A 19848-nucleotide genomic window follows, 5' to 3' on the forward strand; every position below is an offset into this window, starting at 1 on the left:
AATAGAAAAACCATTTCTTAATGAAAGAAGAAATTTCTTACCGCCATCACTTTGTGTGAGCTCTGTTCGCCGCACAAAGCCAAGGAAACCAGTTCTGGCATACTGCGTTGTGGTGTCACCTGTGGCTAGATGAGAGTTGAAATGCTCTGCATGGAGTGAGTCATCACCATATATCATAAAATACCCTGATGCATTATGGGGACTGTTCACCCAAATCTGTCAAGATCAGATAGATACAGTGATGATTGATGAGCCCCATTCAAAGCCTTACCTTTCGATGGATACTTTCATGGGGGTTGAGAATTGAACAGGTAAAATGTGTAAACTTACCTCCCCTAGATGAGAATCGGCACACTGTCCTTTTGTTTCTGGATTAGCTATCACAACTTTGACACCAGGCAACAACTGTAATACACATGTAAAACATTTCTACCTTTAATGCAATCTATTCTATGTCATTTTGATATAAGAAAAAAATTTCACGATGTGTATCCTTCAAGTTCAGAAAACTTTGTTGATTACATGAATTAGAGTCTAGTTTAGGGAGTGTTTTACCTTGCCAGATTCCATGATACAAAGACTGTGAGGACTTCCTTTTTCTACTAGTGTGACTCGGTCATTCCTCATTGCTCGCTTGTCAACATACACAGTGGTGGGGTCAGGGCAGGAGGCTCCCTAAAAATAGAGTGACCATAATACATCAAATCTACCTTTTTAAGCTCTTATGTTATTTCAAACTTAAGCTTTGGAAAAAATTATACAGCTGAACTTAGATACATATATCTGAATATCAATATCATGTATACTATAGATATGCTCAACTAAGTTGGCAGTTCAAACCATTTTTTCTTTATGTATTTTAACCTCAATCTCTTTCATCCTTAAATTTCTGGAAGGTTTTTCTCAGTCTATTGAATTTGAGACAACTAGGTTCAACAGTATATTCATCACTTTAACTTACTTTAAAAGGTCCTTTTTACAGCAAATACAAGAATATATGGACAAGTCTTATCTCTTCATCTATACAGTACCTGTAATGCCATTCCTAGGTTGACTCTGCAGCCAAAACTTGTGCTGACAGACCGAGGGGTAAGTCCGAGGTTAGCAAATAACTTTGTGAAAGACGTCGTTAGTAGGATCCTGGGTCGTTCCTCTGCTATCACACAGCATGTACGGACACAGGACAGGTTAATCCCCCTTTGCTGAAAAAAATATGCAACATGAATTTCTAGCTTTTTAAATGTCATGTATCTGAAGCAGATCACCACTGCAAGATAAAATATAGGTTATTTATACCAAGCTAGTGTTTATATTTACTTGCTGGATAGCTTCATATGGTATATACATGTAGTTGGTCTAAAAAAAACAAGAGGCCCATGGGCCACAGCGCTCACCTGAGTAACTTTGGCCTTGCTGTTTTTCACCTGATTTCTCCCCCTTCCCCCTGTAGTACTTATTGTGGCCCCGCCCTATCCCCATGGGTCATGATTTGAACAATTTAGAATCTACACTACCCCAGCATGCTTTCACATAAGTTTCAGCTTTTCTGGCCCACTGGTTCTTGAGAAGAAGATTTTTAAAGCTTTTTCCTATATATTTCAATGTAAAACTTGGATTCCCTATTGTGGCCCCGCCCTACCCCCCGGGGTCATGATTTGCACAATTTAGAATCTACACTACCCCAGGATGCTTCCAGATAAGTTTCAGCTTTTCTCACCTAGTGGTTCTTGAGAAGAAGATTTTTAAAGATTTTTCCTATATATTTCAATGTAAAACTTGGATTCCCTATTGTGGTCCCGCCCTATCCCGGAGGTCATGATTTGAATAATTTAGAATCTAAAATACCCCAGCATGCTTCCACATAAATTTCAGCTTTTCAGGTCCAGTGGTTCTTGAGGAGATTTTTAAAGATTTTCCAATATATTTCAATGTAAAACTTGGATTCCCTATTATGGCCCCGCCCTACCCCCGGGGGTCATGATTTGAATAATTTAGAATCTACACTACCCCAGGATGCTTCCACATAAGTTTCAGCTTTTCTGGCCCACTGGTTCTTGAGAAGAAGATTTTTAAAGATTTTTCCTATATATTTCAATGTAAAAGTTGGATTCCCTATTGTAGCCCTGCCCTATCCCCGGGGGTCATGATTTGAACAATTTAGAATCTACACTACCCCAGCATGCTTCCACATAAGTTTCAGCTTTTCAGGCCCACTGGTTCTTGAGAAGAAGATTTTTAAAGATTTTTCCTATATATTTCAATGTAAAACTTGGATTCCCTATTATGTCCCCGCCCTATCCCGGGGGTCATGATTTGAATAATTTAGAATCTACACTACCCCAGCATGCTTCCACATAAGTTTCAGCTTTTCTGGCCCACTGGTTCTTGAGAAGAAGATTTTTAAAGCTTTTTCCTATATATTTCAATGTAAAAGTTGGATTCCCTATTGTGGCCCCGCCCTACCCTCGGGAGTCATGATTTGAACAATTTAGAATCTACACTACCCCAGCATGCTTCCACATAAGTTTCAGCTTTTCAGGCCCACTGGTTCTTGAGAAGAAGATTTTTAAAGCTTTTTCCTATATATTTCAATGTAAAACTTGGATTCCCTATTGTGGCCCCGCCCTACCCTCGGGGGTCATGATTTGAACAATTTAGAATCTACACTACCCCAGGATGCTTCCACATAAGTTTCAGCTTTTCTGGCCCACTGGTTCTTGAGAAAAAGATTTTTAAAGATTGTTACTACATATTTCAATGTAAAACTTGGATTCCCTATTGTGGCCCCGCCCTACCCCCGGGGGTCATGATTTGAACAATTTAGAACCTACACTACCCCAGCATGCTTCCACATAAGTTTCAGCTTTTCTGGCCCAGTGGTTCTTGAGAAGAAGATTTTTTAATGATCCCACCCAATTTTTGTATTTTCTTGATTATCTCCCCTTTGAAGGGGACTTGGCCCTTTATTATTACAATTTAAACTCCCCTTCACCCAAGGTTACTTTGTACTAAGTTTGGTTAAAATTGGCCCAGTGGTTCTTGAGAAGAAGTTGAAAATGTGAAAAGTTTACAGACGGATGGACAGACGGACGGACGGACGACAGACAACGGGTGATAAGGTGAGCTAAAAAACACTACCAATATTTTGTAATTCACCATTATACTTCTTTGAATTAAATTCAATACAGATATGCATTAACTTACTTTTAACGTAGTAGTTGATGTGCCTAAACCTCTTGTACACAATTCCATCACCCCATATGAACAGAAAGTGTCCCGCACTAAAATACAGAAAACGTTCTACCGTAATTTTCAATGGATTTTTTTTTACACACGCCAAACTGTTGTATAACAAAGTGTAAATTTAAGGAGATTCTGAGGAGACATAGAACATTACCTTTATAATTGCTGACAGCTGTAAGCCAAACAGCTGGGTTGGTTTCCACCTCTGATGGAGCAATCAGTATGGAATGATGACCAGAGTAAATACTGAAATTGAGATAAGACGTCAATACAGTATACAAGTAGACAAAACTCTTGGCTGTTCCTTAAAAAAATGTTATTTTAATAAACTTGATCTTTAAAAAGAAAAAACCCTCCAAATTTTACCTTGAGAGACACCAAAGGACAAAACCTAGTCCACAATATGGGTCCAAACACAGAGTTACATCCCTTGAGGGATATAACTCACACTGTAACTTAATGGACCGACAGAGAGCAGTAGCCGAGGCATGAGACATCTGAAATGATTCAGCATAATATAACAAACTGTATGTTACTCTGTGTTACACTAAATAGTTATTATGATAGTATTTTAGGTCATTTTGCTTGTAAAAGCCCATTCCAATATTCTAACAAACTGTAACAAAAAATTGCTTTTCATTACTTCCTGTTTCACTGACCTTGACCCCTGCTAACATCCCTGTGGTTGATACACTGAAGTCTAGGTAACAGATCATTTCTGGGGTGGGGGCTCGATAAATGGCAGCTAATTTCTTCTTTGGGAGGTCATCTGTGTCCAAGATTGTGGGCCAGGACTTGGACTCTAAAATCTGTGTTGCCTCCTGTGTGTTGAAAATATATGCACCAATTTAAGCTTTGATCAGTTGTAAAACATTACATATACTGTAAATGTACTTTTTTGCACAGGATCATTAATTCTATGAGCTCACAATATTTGCTTATTGGGTACAAAATATGCAGATTTCTTGAATTGTCAAAGTAAATGTATGTCTTAAATGCACTTGAAGAATGCTGTGACAAATTTCCACGGAAAATTTGTGACCGTGTACATTAATCCCATGCGGATAAATGTATGTCAACAGTAGTAGCCAGACTGTGAACAGCAATGGATATTTGATGCCATTGAAAAAGATGATCTTTAATAATATGCAAATTTCTTCCTTGGAGGATCCTGAACCTACCTTGGATTTGAGTAATTTATGTACAATACTGTTGGTAAGAATGGCAGAGGATTTGCTGACTTCTACAATCATTTTGACTGTAGGGAGGGTGGTAGCTATGTTCTGTGGGTGAGGAGGACGAATGGTGACTGGGACACAACCCACATACAAACACCCGTAAAAAGCTGCTATCAAATCTACACCTGTAAGTAAAGAGCAATAAAATTACATATGGAGTATGTAAATCTGAAAGAACCTGAAAATATCACTTGATAAATCATGGAGTTTTGCGACCTTCGTTATTCACAAATATTTATTGTCATGAACCATTTACTTGTGTATTTATGTAGAATGTTTTTTCAGTCAAAAAAATTAGTAGTCATAAATGGATTTCAAACTGACAAATCAGGAATAAAAGATGTTGCAAATAATAATTGGTTTACAGTACACAGAGAATAAATTACAGCCGCATGGTCCTCATTTAGATGTACATGTACTTGAATAATAAATCAGATACATGTACATATGGTCCTCACTTTTAGTACATGGAGGATGAACTGGAGGATAAATCAAATCACTCAGTCCACTTACCTAAGGACATACGAGACCCAAAATTTTCCAACTAACCAGGAAGTTAAATCATATTCACATGGCCCCAACTTTTACAGCATGAAGGATGAATCGTCGCAATATTGTCCTCACTTAATTAGAAGATAAATCAAAGCCACTTAGTCCACTTACCTAAAGAATGAGATCCATATGGTCCTCACTTAGAGTATAAACCAGAGGCTCATTGTCTTCACTTAACATGAGGACAATTCAATGGTCCTCATCATAGTACAAGAATGATAGCTCAGACCTACATGGTTCTCACTTACCTGAAGTAATCAGTCACATGGTCTTCCCTTTCTCTTTAGATAAAGGGTGAACTAGAGCTATGTGAACTAGAACTGGATGATAAAACAGAGCCACTGCCTACATGATCCTCTCCTCACTTACCTGGACAATAAATCAGAGCCACATGGTCCTCACTTACCTGGATGAAAAATCAGAGCCACACGGTCCTCACTTACCTGGATGATAAATCAAAGCCACATGGTCCCCTGTGTTCAGTTTGCCTTTCTCCATCAGCATACAGCCGATCCTCTCTGCACGCTTGTGGAGCTGTGAACAGGACATCTGCACCTGGGGCTGAACCTGAAACACATCACTTGTTCAAGATCTCCAGTCCAATGTTAGAAAGCAAAACAGACATTGATCCAACTACCTGTTCAAACACTGAATTAATCTGGACCTCTTACACAGGAATACTGAATGCAGTGATACATTTAGTGCAGCAGTAAAACATGCCATTCAATCATATCTCATTCACAGTTTTTAAATACATGCTTTTGAAGTGTTTGATATAGGAAAGCATTAATTGTACTTACAATCTTAAAATATGCATGTATGTAGACACTCTTTAACATCAGACTTATTGTAGGCGTCAATTCCATTTGTTACTTTTTAGTAAATTCAAGAAACCCAACCCCGAAGTAATTCAAAATTCACATAGACCACCACTTTTAACAATCATGCTTTATGACAAAGATGATTTTATTTACACGAATGTAACGACATTTGCATAATTTTTTAAGTTTCAAAAAATATTTCACATGATTTATTTCAGAATCCTTAAACACAAACTATCTATCAATAATAACTTTCTAGGGAAAGAGGCTGAAGGATGACACCAGGAACAGAATTTGACAACCTAAATGTTCATATACGGTAGACAGGGAATACCATATAAACTAGAGGAACAGCTGACTAATCCAGTTAACAGCAAATTCATAAAGTAACCCTTGCACTCTTAATCAAACCTTTATGTGACTTTACTACATGCTGCAAAGTATCAGTTTATAGGGCATTTTCAGACAGCCAAAAACAGCCATGCAGCCTTCATGAGGTATAAATATCTTTTGCATATCAATATGACAGTAGCCTGCATATCCATGAAATGCTTGTAATATATCTATATGAATGCTAGTATATAATAATCATAGATGTAGCAATACCAAACTGATAAAAGACCTGACATGACTCCAAGGATTATGGATAGCATAGATAATGTTTTGTAATACAAGGCCAGCACTCCCAATCAACTTTGATACAAACCTGATACGGCCATTTTCCTTGTATCTAAAATTCAATCAAGCGGATTTTAATTGCTTTTGTATTAATTAAATAATCTCTCAATGCGTCTTGATTTTCTCACTACCAGTGCTTAGCATTGTAATCATTTAAATAAATAACCTTTGCAAACTACCAAGGCATGTACTTTTTTTTAGACTGAGTTTCGTTTCACTTTTGTTTCATTACTGTATCATAAAACTAATTCTTGCAGATCTGAGAACATGGGAATTTTTTTTCATGTAATATTATTGAATCTATCACAAAAGCGAGATTAAATTTAAGAAAAGGGTAAAAAAAAAAAACCAAGTACAGTGCCACACCTACAAAATATGTTCTGGTTATGCAGTTATAAATCCTCTAAATAATTTTTAATATACTGGAAAACAGCACCAGCATTAACTATGTCAGCCACTCAGTCATATTTTTATTCTCATTCCCATACTGCACATGATCTCCTGGAATATTATGGGGGCATTAGACTCACCTTGGAGTTGAGCAATGTGAACACAATATGATCTGGTGTAGTCTGAGACCTCCAGCGAAGGATTTCTGTTAAAAACATGTGCTGAAAAGAGAAAACAAATAGCTTGCTTAACAGTTCACTAAATGGCAAATTTTTTGTTTCAAATAAAATTCACATTATTAAAAAACAAATTTTTTGTTTGTTAAGATATTTCGAACTTCACATACTAACTAAGACTAAATACTAACTAAATACATGTGTATGTATATTCTGTTATCTACTATACAAACTTAAGAATGTTAGCATTAAGTGAAAACAATCTATGATAATAGACCTTTTAGTAACTGAAATATCAAAGATGTACCGTACACATACATATACTAGTTTGATTCATACAATAGATATATTTGAATATTTTTTACACATATATAAAATAAAAAAAAAATTAAAAAGAAAGGATAAAAGCATAAATAATGTTAATAAATTATGATAAACAGATTAAGCTAAAAAAAATTAATAAAATAAAAGAAGATTTAATACGCTATACATGCAATCAAAACTAACAATTAACCAGCACATGTAAGTAGTAGGAGTAAATTATCAAAAATAAATAATAAAATAACTATACCTGATACAAGTAGCAGCTAGTGTTAACTACCACAAAATTGTACTACATCATGCTTATAAACAGAAATGAGACATACTTGAGGACCTACTTTACGGGCAGTGTCCGACTCCTCGTCGGTACTGCCAAGTTCACGGCCCTGGGCCTGGGCCATACGGGCTCCCTGTACAATATTCCCTACGTGAACTGCAGAAGGAGTGACATCTGAAAGGAAAATTTTTCATTATTACAGGTAAAATAATTATCAATATTCCGTAAGTAATGGACTAAATATTTCATTCCTGTTGAGTATCAGTAGCACATATTGAAGGGCAGACAACCATGTATATTAAAAGGCAAATACATGTATGTTTTTGACCTCTTAAAATAAGACCTTTTAGAGTACCCTCAGCAACAGAATTCTCCTTTGGTTGAAAATTTGGTGAGATTTGACATTCCCAATGTACAATACATTTTATATATCTTTTAAAATCTTCCAAATTTCTTTCAAATTCATCCAAATCTACAAATTACCCAGTACATTACACATCATCCTAGTGTTCCACTCTGTAAAAATGTCTTGAATATCTGTGATGCACTTTCCCCTTAATATTTACAACTTACTGTAAATCTGTTTATTCCCTGTATACATGTATTTGTGCCATTTTCTGAGATTGTATTGACAAAAGATAAAGTTACTAAGAATAATATTACAGGAAGTTACTCATATTTCCCATTGAACAAAAAAATAATTAAATCACATCTCATGTGAATAAATACCAAATTTCCGTCTCATGAAAATATAGTCCTTTGAAAGTCATTAACAGTAAGATATGTGCATCTGTTTTCCAATCTCTTGTGAATCAGTATCTGTGACCCAATTATAAAACCCGAATTAGCATTAGAAACCTCCATTGCTTGTGTTATGTTTGGATTAAAGCATAAATTCACAAAGTTACCTCTGACAAAAGCTTTGAAAGATCAAATAGGACTATTATTGCATGCCTGCATTGTATAATCTTTTGGAAGTCACTATCATTTTCTGACTTAGGTAGGATTTGGGTGAACATTTTGATATTATTTGTGCTTCCCATACATATATGTATCTCCATTGCATGCTTTAAAATAATGGTAAGAAAAGCAGAGAACCTTTCTATATTTCTATTTCTGTTAATCTTTCTTCACCCTAATTCACCATCTAATCACTGTCTTAACTAAATTCTCTACTCCTTGGAAAGTTGGAAGAGATACATGTATTAAAAAAAAAGTGTCACTCAAAATAATTTCAAATTTAGACAGATAGATAAATAAAGATGTAAAGTATGTAAACTATATAAAAAGAGAATAAGTTTCAAACATAGTCTGTCGGAAAATCTGATATTAAAAAAAAGACAATATGTAAAAAAAAAAATATCTTGAAAGAAAATGAGCTACCCAATAAAAATGAGGAGATGTAATTGAAAGCATTTTTTTAAAGCATTTCATAGAAAGGTAGTTTGTCATGCTGGAAGATAATGTGTCCAATCTCTACACAAATAAATGTATAAATGAAGTTTGATGTCCGAGTTTTTGAAGCCATAGCTGTTATAAATGCCGGAGATCTTCTGTGGTGTGATACTTACACTGAGCAGCTGTTGGATGTAAATAGTCTAAAACACCAACAACCAAGTTAATCTTAAAACCCCTGAGGTAAGGAGATTTTGAAACCAAGTGAACAAGTGTTAAAAGGTTTAAAAATGAAAAAAAAAGTTTCAGAAAATTATTTGTAAGTAATTTTATTCATATCACTGTATTTGTTAGATTTAATCAATAGTTTTATGAAAGAAAATAAACTAACATGTTAAAGACGGTGAGGGATATCCATCTCTAATCCTAGTATAGAGTAATCTTGGGAGGAAAAAATTCCCTTTTACTCACAAAACAAAAGGGTCAAAGAAAGCCGACCTTGACCTAATTATCACTTACCTGGCCTGTGTTCCCGTGGCTTGGGTAGGTTTGTGACACAGGTGTGTGGACACATCAGAACATTGGCAGGGTGAAGAGAACCTTCCAGGAACTTCTTCTTGGTTTCTGGTAAATGTATACCACCTAGAGGTGTCTAAAGAGACAAAGAAGGTACAATTTATTGATTTAATAAGATAAAATATGTTATCTTACTAGAAGTGTCTGAAAACAACACCAACAAGGGCACCGCAAAGAGGAGCATCCCCTCGCAAAAGAGCACAACAATCCCGATATAAATTATTGTGTAACTTCTGTTATACAGGCACTCACTCAAACACACTTGCGTTACTATATCCCCTCTAACTCCTTGCAAGAGGAATATAAGCTACAATAACATTTTGTTAAATAATCACAGATCAAATCAAAACACATTCAAAACATTTTTCAGTTGGAATAACATTTCATTTCCAAATTCCAAAAACAAGAAGTGTGTATCATACTGCTTCAGCAAGAAATATAAAATGACATCACTGTACTGACCTTGGGTAGGTAATTGGGAGGGACTAGAGCGAGGCAGTAGACACCCACTTGATGGATACTGTCAACAGCTTGTAACACACGGCTCATCCACTGGAAACTCTGAAACATAAGATTAAAACAACTCAATTATTCTTGTCCAAAAACACTCTCTCTACTGCAGACATAGTGAAAAAATTAATTTTGAGTTCCTTTTATTCACTGATTTAAATAGAAGTTTGTTTTACCTCTTCCTCTGTGCAGTCTGGCCGCTGCTCAGCAATTATTATAATCCTTTCATCTTTCAAAACCGAAATTGAAAAGACTGCAATTCTGAAATAAAGAACAGCATTCTATTTATAATATGTGAAAAACATCCCTATCTTTTAGAAGCTAAAGTGGGATTTTTTTCTTCACCAAAAAAAAAAACATCTTCAATCATCAAAGAAAACAGAAAAAATACATGTACCAGTGAAACAGTACAAAAATGCTAAAAATTTGTATTGTAAAAGCCTTATTTCCAAGTGTATGCTGAGACATGAGTCATTGTGAAAGATAGCAAAAAAAAAACTCTTTCATATTTTCAAATTATATAAATAATTTTCAAACATTTTACCTTCCCCTATAAATAAATTTCATGGGTTCCACGGCTAAGACTGTGGCGATGATGTCATCAGTATTGTGGCGACGCCCTGACACAGTCATGAGGCCTTCCTTACTTCCACACACAAACACAAGCCCACCCTGTCAAACACACAAAATGAGAATGAGTGTGACTTAAACTGTGACTGTAGTTTAACATTTAGCTTCCTATGTGAATAAGAATGCCAGTCAAAAAATTTCTATTTAGGCTCATGAGTTAAAATAAAAATGCACACAAAAAGACCAAAATATGTCAAGGGTCCAAGCATCCTTGTCTATATTAGACAATATTAGAATTTACATTATTGTATATATAAAAAGAATGCCACAATTGTAATCAAACCATTACTGTTTTTCACTGTTAACTGCAAAAACTTACTGGGCCTAGGAACCCTAGCAGGCCTGTCCTGACATACTTCTTGTCACCAATCACTGTTCCATCTGGATGTTGTGGTTGAACCTAAAACAAATTAACATCAATTCAAAATCCATGAATATTTTTATATGTCACTTTATAAAATTTACAACATAAAGGTGTAATCAATACATATATCTGTTTGTTTGATGAATTAAGCAAAACAAAACCAAGAAAACCAGAGAAGAAACATAATTTTAAATGAAAACTCCCAATTCTGATTTTTACCTGGAAAGTTGAGGCAGTGATACCCTGTAGACCCCAGTAACTGACCCCGGTGTAACCTGCACAGAGACAGAGTTCTCCCACCTCATCTGTCTGACAGAGTATTGGGGGACCCTCAATCTTCACAACTATCATCACAGCTGAAAAACAAAAACAAATTTACACTTCCTGAGAAATAATCTCAAAATATAAATATGATATAGGACATAGAATACACTGTATATGCACAACGCTGCAAATCATTTCAACTCAAAATGCATGTCTGTTTTTGATTGATATCCCATGACATTTTCTTTTGGATTAATTAACAGATTAATTGACTTCCTACCTCCAGGCATGACTTGTCCACAGTCCTGTAATGTGAGGGAGGTCAGGCTATTTTCTGTGTCTACCCTCACCACACCATGACTTAGACCCTGCATGGATAAGATACCTCGACCAGTAGCACTAGCACTTGACCGCCCTGGCCTGAAAAATAAATCTATTTCTTCAAACTCTGACATGAAGCCCATGTATATACAACAATTGACTGAGAAAATGCTTCATTTCCCCTTACATTTACAGATCTAAATTCATGGTTTACTTTGTACACAGTGAACTTTTAACTTTTACCTTCTAATTGAGACAGTTAAAGCCTCTGAAGAGCTGGCACAAGGACAAATGGCCTCTGGTTTCAATCCCTTACTTTGGAATAAGTTCAGGAATGCATCACAGGAAGTTAAAGACCCTTGAAAAAATAAAAACAAAAATTATCTAACACATCTTTGGCCAACAGAATTTTCTTCAAGTGAGAGTGACCATCTGTATACTAAGATGGAATTTTTATTTAAGATATTGACAATTATCTAAAATATGATGGAGAAGCAAATTCAATAAACAATATACAGGGAAAAGTTTGAGACAAATCATAGCATTAGAGGAAATTTTTGATTCATAGTGGATTATCAGTTTAGCAGTTATCTTTCCTATCAAAGCGGCCATTCATCCTCAAGAAAAAAAGGGAAATCATTTGGTGAATAACATATTCATCACTGTACTGAAACCATCTATAATACAGCATATGGAAATGTATATTGTACTGAAACCATTTATATGTACATGTATACTGTGCTAAACCCATATTTAAGGAGGCTGGGGGGGTCAACAAATTAACCATCAGATATAACTTATTTTTTCAGATATGATATCTTAAGCTGTCAACTATCATTTGGCAAAGAAAAAATTCATACATTTTAGTTTTAAAATTTGATCATTTTTGTATATCTTTATATGGAGCTCTTCTTCTAAAGGAGATCAATATAGTCTAAAAATGTCCACGACCACCCAGCCCTCTTAAATGTTGACATGTTTTTCATTTCACCACCAAATTGTTTTTGACTGACTTACATGGATTAGCTCCATCTGCTACTAACAAAAGCCTCAGTGTGGCAAAGCTAATGTCCTTGTGATCCTTCTGAGCTAGAAGTCCCCAGTGCATATCCCTGGACTTCACTATAGCTATTGAAGCTGTAAAAACAAACAGATTTTGAAAATGTAATTGATTTCATGTAATAAAAAGATTCAGTGCTACCAATAGAGAAAATATACATTTGTACATATACATGCAACTGTTTTTTTTTCTTTTGTTACTCTTGCAGGAATAATAGCAATTATTTCTTGCTCTTTTACTGAACATTTCAGCAACTGCAAGGCTGAAATCAATTTATTCATGCAAAAGTTTCAGTACCATACCTTTATATTTGGTGATCATTTTCATCCATGAGGCTGGATCAACTTTCATCAAGGAATAAGGAATAAATATCACATGCATGCCATTAAACACACTCTGAAATAACAAAGTTGAACTTTTCAATGAACACCAGGGTACCAAATAAAAGAAACAACTTATGATGATAAGGTTTTTCCCCCTCCAAGCTGGATACAAATACTTAAACTTACACATAATATACCATGCCAAAGACCCACATCTCTTTTGAAGTCTAAAACACAGACCATAACTTCACCTGGAAAGAAAACACATTTTTTGAAACATTTATTCCTTCTGATAAGCTTCAACAAAATTTATACATGTAATTTCAGGTAGCGTATACTTTCAATTTTTTCATTAGAGGTAGCTACGAGGCATATTTTTTGCCCTTACAGTGTCATAATTCAATGAAAGTTATAGGATTTACTGACTTACCCTCTGTGTAATTGGAGGCTAAAGTGAGGGTCCTAGCATGACACAACATGGCATTTCTTGTCACAGTTACACCCACTGTGCTACCTTCCTTACTTTGTGTGTACTGAAACATTCAGGAAATCTCATTTACATATAAGCAATTTGTAATCTTAAAAAAATTAAAGTGCAAATTATTTTTACTTAATATTGCACTCGAAAAATTTGAATAACATTATATTTGAATGTAATTTGTTTCTCACATTGGTCAATTCATTGACTTTTTATAAAAATCTGAAGATTCTTAAACATACCTCTACATAGGCTGGAATATCTTCAGACTGTTTAGGAGGGGGTTGCCAGTCTTTTGAGGACTTATTTAAATTGTCAGTGACCAGCCAGCTCAGCTTGGGCCACCCTAAAATCAAAAACTCATCCACTGAAACAAGTACACATAGTATACACATTTTTTATCAATCAAACTATACCTGATATATGATTTCTTACACTAGAGCTCTTTAATTAATCCTCCATATTTCATTTTAATTAAGTCTGATGATTCAGCTTATCTTTTGCAATGAAGGCAACAAACCTTTAAACTGTACAACTTCTCCACTAGCAGTCTTGGCCAGACTTTTGTGACACGCCTCTGAGGTTAGGGCCCATTTGACATTGAGACTGCCCAATAAAAACCCTATACCCTGCCCTCCTGCATCCTGTAAAGGAGAACAAATTTCATGATTTTAAAAGTAAAACTAGGATAACTATCCTACTTCTAACCATGTACTGTGAAATCACTGATTTTTGTGGGGGGTTTGATTTTCATCGTTTTCATGGTAGAAAGAGACCCACGAATTTATGTCCTCCACAAAATGTAAAGTTTCAAATATATAACATCTCAACACATCTTCAACCATGAAATCTAATCCCCACAAACATAGTTTTGTTAAAGCACAAAAAATTTGACCCCAGGAAAATAAGTGATTTTACAGTAGATTTTTCTGAGCAATCCTCTGGTAATTTCTTGAATAACTGTATTTAATAATTTCCCTTTGTTTTTTTTAAATTTTAACAAGAAACATAGAGTAATGCTTCGCTATTGACAAAAGAACTTACCCTTCTGGATGATGGGACTTCTACAGGTACAGGCACCACACCTGCTTGTAAACAGCCATAAAATCCACTAATAAAAGATATAGGGTCATTGTTTGGATAGACAAGAGCTACCTAAAAAAGAATTCATGAAATAATGTACACAAACTATAGTTAGTAAATCACATACTGTTACAAATTATACCTTAATTCATCAGAAGATTTTAAGACAGGATAAATACAAAGTGTACAAATTATTCATATATTTTGAATAAATCAAATCAATCATTCCAGAACAGAAAAAGAGACAAGCTTGAACAGCTGAATTTCACTTTTGTGGTTGCATTTATTACTGCACAACAACAGACAAAGGTTTGCTTGATGCTTGGTGTGGAAGAATGAAAAGGAGGGGGAGGGATAATCCACGTTTATTTTTCTAAATATGGAAATCACATCAATAAGTTATAAATGAATGGCTAAAGCACACCCAACAGCTGAGCATTTGGTAGTATCTTCTGATTAATACTGATGTCAGACATACCCTGTCATTGGGTTTAATTCCACCTTCCCCTTTATGACCTGTTTTCTGTAACATGTTGTAAGCAATTTTCTGGGTTCTGGCCAGCAGTTTTCCTGCAAGAAGAGAGTTCAAACACATCATTGTACCAGCTAATATTTATAACTAAAATCATTACTGCATTTGTAATGTTTGCCTTTAAATTATGGAAAAGATTTATCATGGGTAAGTACAAGTACATGTATCTGTGTATGTATATCTAAAAAAAAATCAGAATAATAATTTTAACTCAATTTTATGGGACAGATGCTGTCATAGTTACAAACCATATGTAAGTGTAAACAATGGCTGTTGTCTATGCTACATACCATACAGTAATGCTGATTCTAAATAACATACCATATGTAAGTGTAAGGGATGGTTTTCCATTCTGGTCTAGAACTGTCACAGCATTAGCTTTGTAACTAGATGACCCATATCTTTGTAATGCTGACTCTAAATTACGAGGCAAACCTGTTGGTATCTATCAAAGGATAATGAAATACACATCAAAATAGAACATAGATTTTACTGTCATACAGTTCAAAATTATAAAATACTGAATTTTAATGAGGTATATGTGCAAGCAGAGGTTAGTTCTTTAACAAGAACTTCCATCACAAATGATAAATTGAGAAATAATTAAATTCAATGTGGACTTTATTGGATTCATTGAGTTTAACATAGATTTTGTGCAGTATCAATGAGCTCTCAAAAACTTCACTGTAATACTGTACATTCTATAAATTTTAAGTGTATACGTACACTGAATTGCAAATCATTTAGTTTTAATTTCCTCATGGAACACATGGAACAAAATAATGCTATAACTGTTCTAAAACTCTTACCACAAGTTGCTCTCCAGGAAACGGTGACATGACACTGCCCTCTGGTTTTGGTGCATTTGGGTCAGGTGCTGGTGCTGCAAACAAAACAAGTCTCCTTCATATGCTTATAGGTGTATTATCTTTTTACAGATATCTATATTTGTGTTACCTTTTAAATTCATGCCATATCACTGTTCTCTGACTGGTCATTCACCCTTTATATAGGCTAGTATTACTACTATATGAAGGGAAATTTTTGCCCCTGTATTATTTTTGTCCATTTTGCCCTCGTTGCAATTGGGAGAATTTAAAACAGCATTAACAACTTGTGTCTCGGCAAATTTTAAATGGAGCAAAATTTTTTTTATCGAAGTGTAATAAGGTGAAAATAAGATGGGGTGAAAATAACCCTACGGTTTTAAGATCTGAACAAGGAGATTTTCTCATTCCAGACTTTAGTGATATTTCTTGGGATAAAAACTTCAAAAGAAATTTTTGCAGGAGAGAGAAAAACCAATTTTTTTTAAGGACATAAAACCCATAATTTGAATTAAGTAACATAATTTTGAAAAAAATCAATCTAAAGAAACCCCATTACTATAAAACATTATTCTTTTTTTAAATTGAAATTTGTACATTTTCTTAAAGTCTAAAAGGTCTGAAAGAAATCAATGTAAATGAAAGCAGTAAGTAAAGATAGGAAGAATCAAATAAGATTATTGTACGAATGAAATCTATTCTTACTTTCAAGAGCATCATCTTCTTCAACAAAGAACTCGGGTAATGGTTTTCTTTTCGGTCTCTTAAAAACAAATATTGATAAATAATATAAGAAGCATTTTTCCAAAGGCAGAAAGCCACATTAATTCTCATTTTAAATCCATTAACAAATTCACACATTAATATCATTAAAACTTTACGCAGATACCTTTAATGTATTCAACAACTGCTGTATCTTAGCTGAAACCTTCCCTTGATGTCGTATTTCTGAAATTACAAAATCAAATCAAAATATTGCCTCATTCATCACATTCAGGATTTACTTTAAGAAACAACTTTCATATCTCTCTATGTTAGCTACCATCATCCTGAAGGCCTGAGATATTTCCTGAATTGTTCATTCTGACAGATGATATGTGTGATGGAGCGTAATGGCCGACCCTGTCAGCTTGTCTGGTGCTTTTAGCATTGTTGGTTACATCAGGTGGCTGGGAGATTGGTTGAGCTAGAAACAACACAGAGTAAAATATTTTTAATGTAAAACACTCTATACTGTATATATAATAGAGTAAAATACTGTGAAATCACTTTTTTGGGGGGTAACTTTATTTGGTATAAGGAAACTCATAAGTTCATGTTCTCCATGGAAGGTAAAAATTTCAATATACAGTCACTGTATCATGTTTGTCTAATATCACTACTTGCACTTCTTCAACTATAAAATCAAATCCCCACAAACCAATATTTATTCATCAAACCACAAAAATTTGATCCCATTAAAATATGTGATTTTACAGTTCATGTACTTTGAGAAGCATTTAAGAACTCATAAATTCTTTGTCTGTTTAGTGGTCACTAACACCATGAAAAGGGAAGTTGTAGATGGGAATGAAAACTGACCACACATGACATTAAACTACACAAAATTCATTTTGGCAATAACATAGTAAAACTTACAATGCCTGGCATTCTGTAACACATCAGCCAACGCATGTCTGGAGGTATTCCCAGGGATGGCATAGGCTGCACTGTGGGGTCGACTGTCCCCTCCCCGTCCCCCGTGATGGGGTGAGGCACTGGCATCAGAGTATGAGGAAGAACTAGCTCCACTGTCACGGTAACGACCTCCTCTCTGAAAATCTCTGTGTTGATCATCACCAAAAATACTGTCGTCATCATCTGATGATGAATCTGTAAGGCAAAATTTCATTAATATTCCTATGGGTCTCAACAAATTCTTACATCATTTTGAGAACAATATTTATTTCAAGAAAGAACATTCCTTTCTGAACAAGGATGTAAAAGAGTACAATACCATGTCTTTCTCTGGCTCTCTGTTGTTGACCTGGATACTGGACAGATGTTCGTTTGGATGGAAGCGGAACAACAGGTTTTTTGTTGTGTAGAGCAAGCGCTTGCATCACTGCCTCTGTTCTGATTTCTGTAATACATTCAAAAACGTGGTTCTCTATACAGTGTAACTCATACATATGTGTTATGTTTATGGGTGAAAAAATGTGTTGCCTATGCTAATTTTACGTTGTGATTATCAATTTAAAATGGAATGCAAGGTGAGGCTTCCGTCTGTGGTCTCAAAACCACAGAGTTCAGTCTAGGTGCCAAAAAAATAGAAAACACACACACACACACATGGTGTTTTGGAAATCAAAAATATCAAACAAGGTAAAAATAAGTATTGATTATTCAATTATACAATTTATGTTATTTTTTGGTCTTTAATGAAAGATGTCATTGCTTTCCTCATAACTACAATTCCCAAATATTAAGTCAGTTGTTTATCTTCAAAATAGTTCTTTCCACTTTTACTTCAAAGGAAATATAGTGGTGAACAAATTCTGTGTCTAATTATACCAGAATTACAAGTGTTGTCTAAACTAGGTCAAATAATTTGCTAGTAATAAGGTCACCAGACATATATTTTTGGCATGTAAAATATATGTGAAATAATAATAAATTCTCTCTCAGTAGCTTTGGGATATGAAATTCATGTAAATTTGAATAATTAAAAAAAATTCACTAATCATTTTTTGTGAGGCTTTTAAGACATTAATAAGTCTTCCTTGTTAATTACAATTAATAAATGTTAATTACAAAACTTCACACTAAACATGTGTATTTAAAGGCATCTTAGAGACATTACAGTACCCTTTTAATTATGATTGATATAATTAAAATTAAGGTAAACTGGCATACCTGAATGGTAGCGGTTGTCTTCCCTTGTGAGCCTGCGGTGAGCCTTCCGCTGTGCGGCAGTCTGGGGGCTAGGTGCACTCGGCTCTGAAAATAATTACATAATGAGAGCAACATGATAAAATCAACAATCACTAATCCAGGTTCCTTCATCAAAAATCTCAAGAAAGTCTGCTGCACTAAATAGAGTCTTTCACAAGTCTTTTTGTGGAGAGGCGTAATAGATACCATGTGGATAACCTTTAATCAAATCTGCTGAAGTTTTTATAGAGAGTTTAAGAGGTTGGTGTTTATTTATGATGATAATCGATAGTAAAGTGTGAAAACACATTGCAACCATTCAATGGCAGAGGTGATGTCTTTTGCAAGTTATGTGGCTCTCCTTCTTCATATTTGGTTTATTACCATACAAATAATTCAAGGATCAGCCCACAGACCCCAGTGGATCAATTTTCAGTTGTGCACAATATAAATTTGAAGTTGCATTATGAGCTAGTTTTTTTAAAACAAAAATCTGAATGAACATTATGTAATAAAAAGATGATTCAGTATGCCCTGTTATAGTGCAGGTATCTCTGGCAAAATATCTGCACACATAACTTAATCTATCTTCCAGACAATCTGTAAAATAATCACCACAGGAGCTGTGTTTTTTACTAATGGGACATTTATACATTTACTAGACCATAATTATTAATTAATTAAAATACACTAAGATTCTATAAATGTTAGAAAAAAGGGAAAAATAATGTACTGTTTGGTTCCAATTGAAAGCAATTTTATCATAATACCATATGCAACAACTTAAGACCATATGCATGCAAGACCATATCGGCATAAGCATGTATTAATACACCCCCCCCCCCCCCTTTTTCATTTGAGCAGGTCAGAAAAAAG

The 19848-nt window shown here is 34.7% G+C and overlaps 1 protein-coding gene across 7 annotated transcripts in view; it reads right to left on the reverse strand.

Moving 5' to 3' along the window:
* LOC133192233 (disco-interacting protein 2 homolog C-like) overlaps nucleotides 1-19848 on the reverse strand; it is a 29700-nt gene that overhangs the window by 3035 nt on the left and 6817 nt on the right. The window contains exons 3-40 of one of the 7 annotated variants that reach the window (XM_061328219.1): nucleotides 18955-19038; nucleotides 18056-18181; nucleotides 17698-17931; nucleotides 17102-17245; nucleotides 16949-17007; nucleotides 16765-16822; nucleotides 16042-16115; nucleotides 15554-15677; nucleotides 15179-15270; nucleotides 14662-14772; nucleotides 14138-14261; nucleotides 13860-13963; nucleotides 13570-13672; nucleotides 13326-13390; nucleotides 13119-13212; nucleotides 12774-12893; nucleotides 12000-12114; nucleotides 11716-11855; nucleotides 11391-11527; nucleotides 11127-11207; nucleotides 10722-10849; nucleotides 10354-10438; nucleotides 10130-10228; nucleotides 9611-9743; nucleotides 9268-9294; nucleotides 7758-7870; nucleotides 7063-7143; nucleotides 6561-6584; nucleotides 5477-5600; nucleotides 4425-4606; nucleotides 3903-4064; nucleotides 3610-3740; nucleotides 3398-3489; nucleotides 3205-3281; nucleotides 1032-1202; nucleotides 556-675; nucleotides 331-405; nucleotides 42-216 (exon numbers count right to left, since the gene is read on the reverse strand). In XM_061328219.1, the coding sequence (XP_061184203.1) occupies nucleotides 42-216; nucleotides 331-405; nucleotides 556-675; nucleotides 1032-1202; nucleotides 3205-3281; nucleotides 3398-3489; nucleotides 3610-3740; nucleotides 3903-4064; nucleotides 4425-4606; nucleotides 5477-5600; nucleotides 6561-6584; nucleotides 7063-7143; nucleotides 7758-7870; nucleotides 9268-9294; nucleotides 9611-9743; nucleotides 10130-10228; nucleotides 10354-10438; nucleotides 10722-10849; nucleotides 11127-11207; nucleotides 11391-11527; nucleotides 11716-11855; nucleotides 12000-12114; nucleotides 12774-12893; nucleotides 13119-13212; nucleotides 13326-13390; nucleotides 13570-13672; nucleotides 13860-13963; nucleotides 14138-14261; nucleotides 14662-14772; nucleotides 15179-15270; nucleotides 15554-15677; nucleotides 16042-16115; nucleotides 16765-16822; nucleotides 16949-17007; nucleotides 17102-17245; nucleotides 17698-17931; nucleotides 18056-18181; nucleotides 18955-19038 (4188 nt within the window). Of the gene's footprint in view, nucleotides 1-41; nucleotides 217-330; nucleotides 406-555; nucleotides 676-1031; nucleotides 1203-3204; nucleotides 3282-3397; nucleotides 3490-3609; nucleotides 3741-3902; nucleotides 4065-4424; nucleotides 4607-5476; nucleotides 5601-6560; nucleotides 6585-7062; nucleotides 7144-7745; nucleotides 7871-9267; nucleotides 9295-9610; nucleotides 9744-10129; nucleotides 10229-10353; nucleotides 10439-10721; nucleotides 10850-11126; nucleotides 11208-11390; nucleotides 11528-11715; nucleotides 11856-11999; nucleotides 12115-12773; nucleotides 12894-13118; nucleotides 13213-13325; nucleotides 13391-13569; nucleotides 13673-13859; nucleotides 13964-14137; nucleotides 14262-14661; nucleotides 14773-15178; nucleotides 15271-15553; nucleotides 15678-16041; nucleotides 16116-16764; nucleotides 16823-16948; nucleotides 17008-17101; nucleotides 17246-17697; nucleotides 17932-18055; nucleotides 18182-18954; nucleotides 19039-19848 lie in introns of all 7 variants that reach the window. The other 6 variants (XM_061328217.1, XM_061328223.1, XM_061328221.1 and 3 more) reach the window with 6 other exon arrangements.

This window comes from Saccostrea echinata, unplaced genomic scaffold (assembly GCF_033153115.1).
Source record: "Saccostrea echinata isolate AGI-Se365-2 ecotype Australia unplaced genomic scaffold, CSIRO_AGI_Sech_v1 ptg000025l, whole genome shotgun sequence".
NCBI classification, from domain to species: domain Eukaryota; kingdom Metazoa; phylum Mollusca; class Bivalvia; order Ostreida; family Ostreidae; genus Saccostrea; species Saccostrea echinata.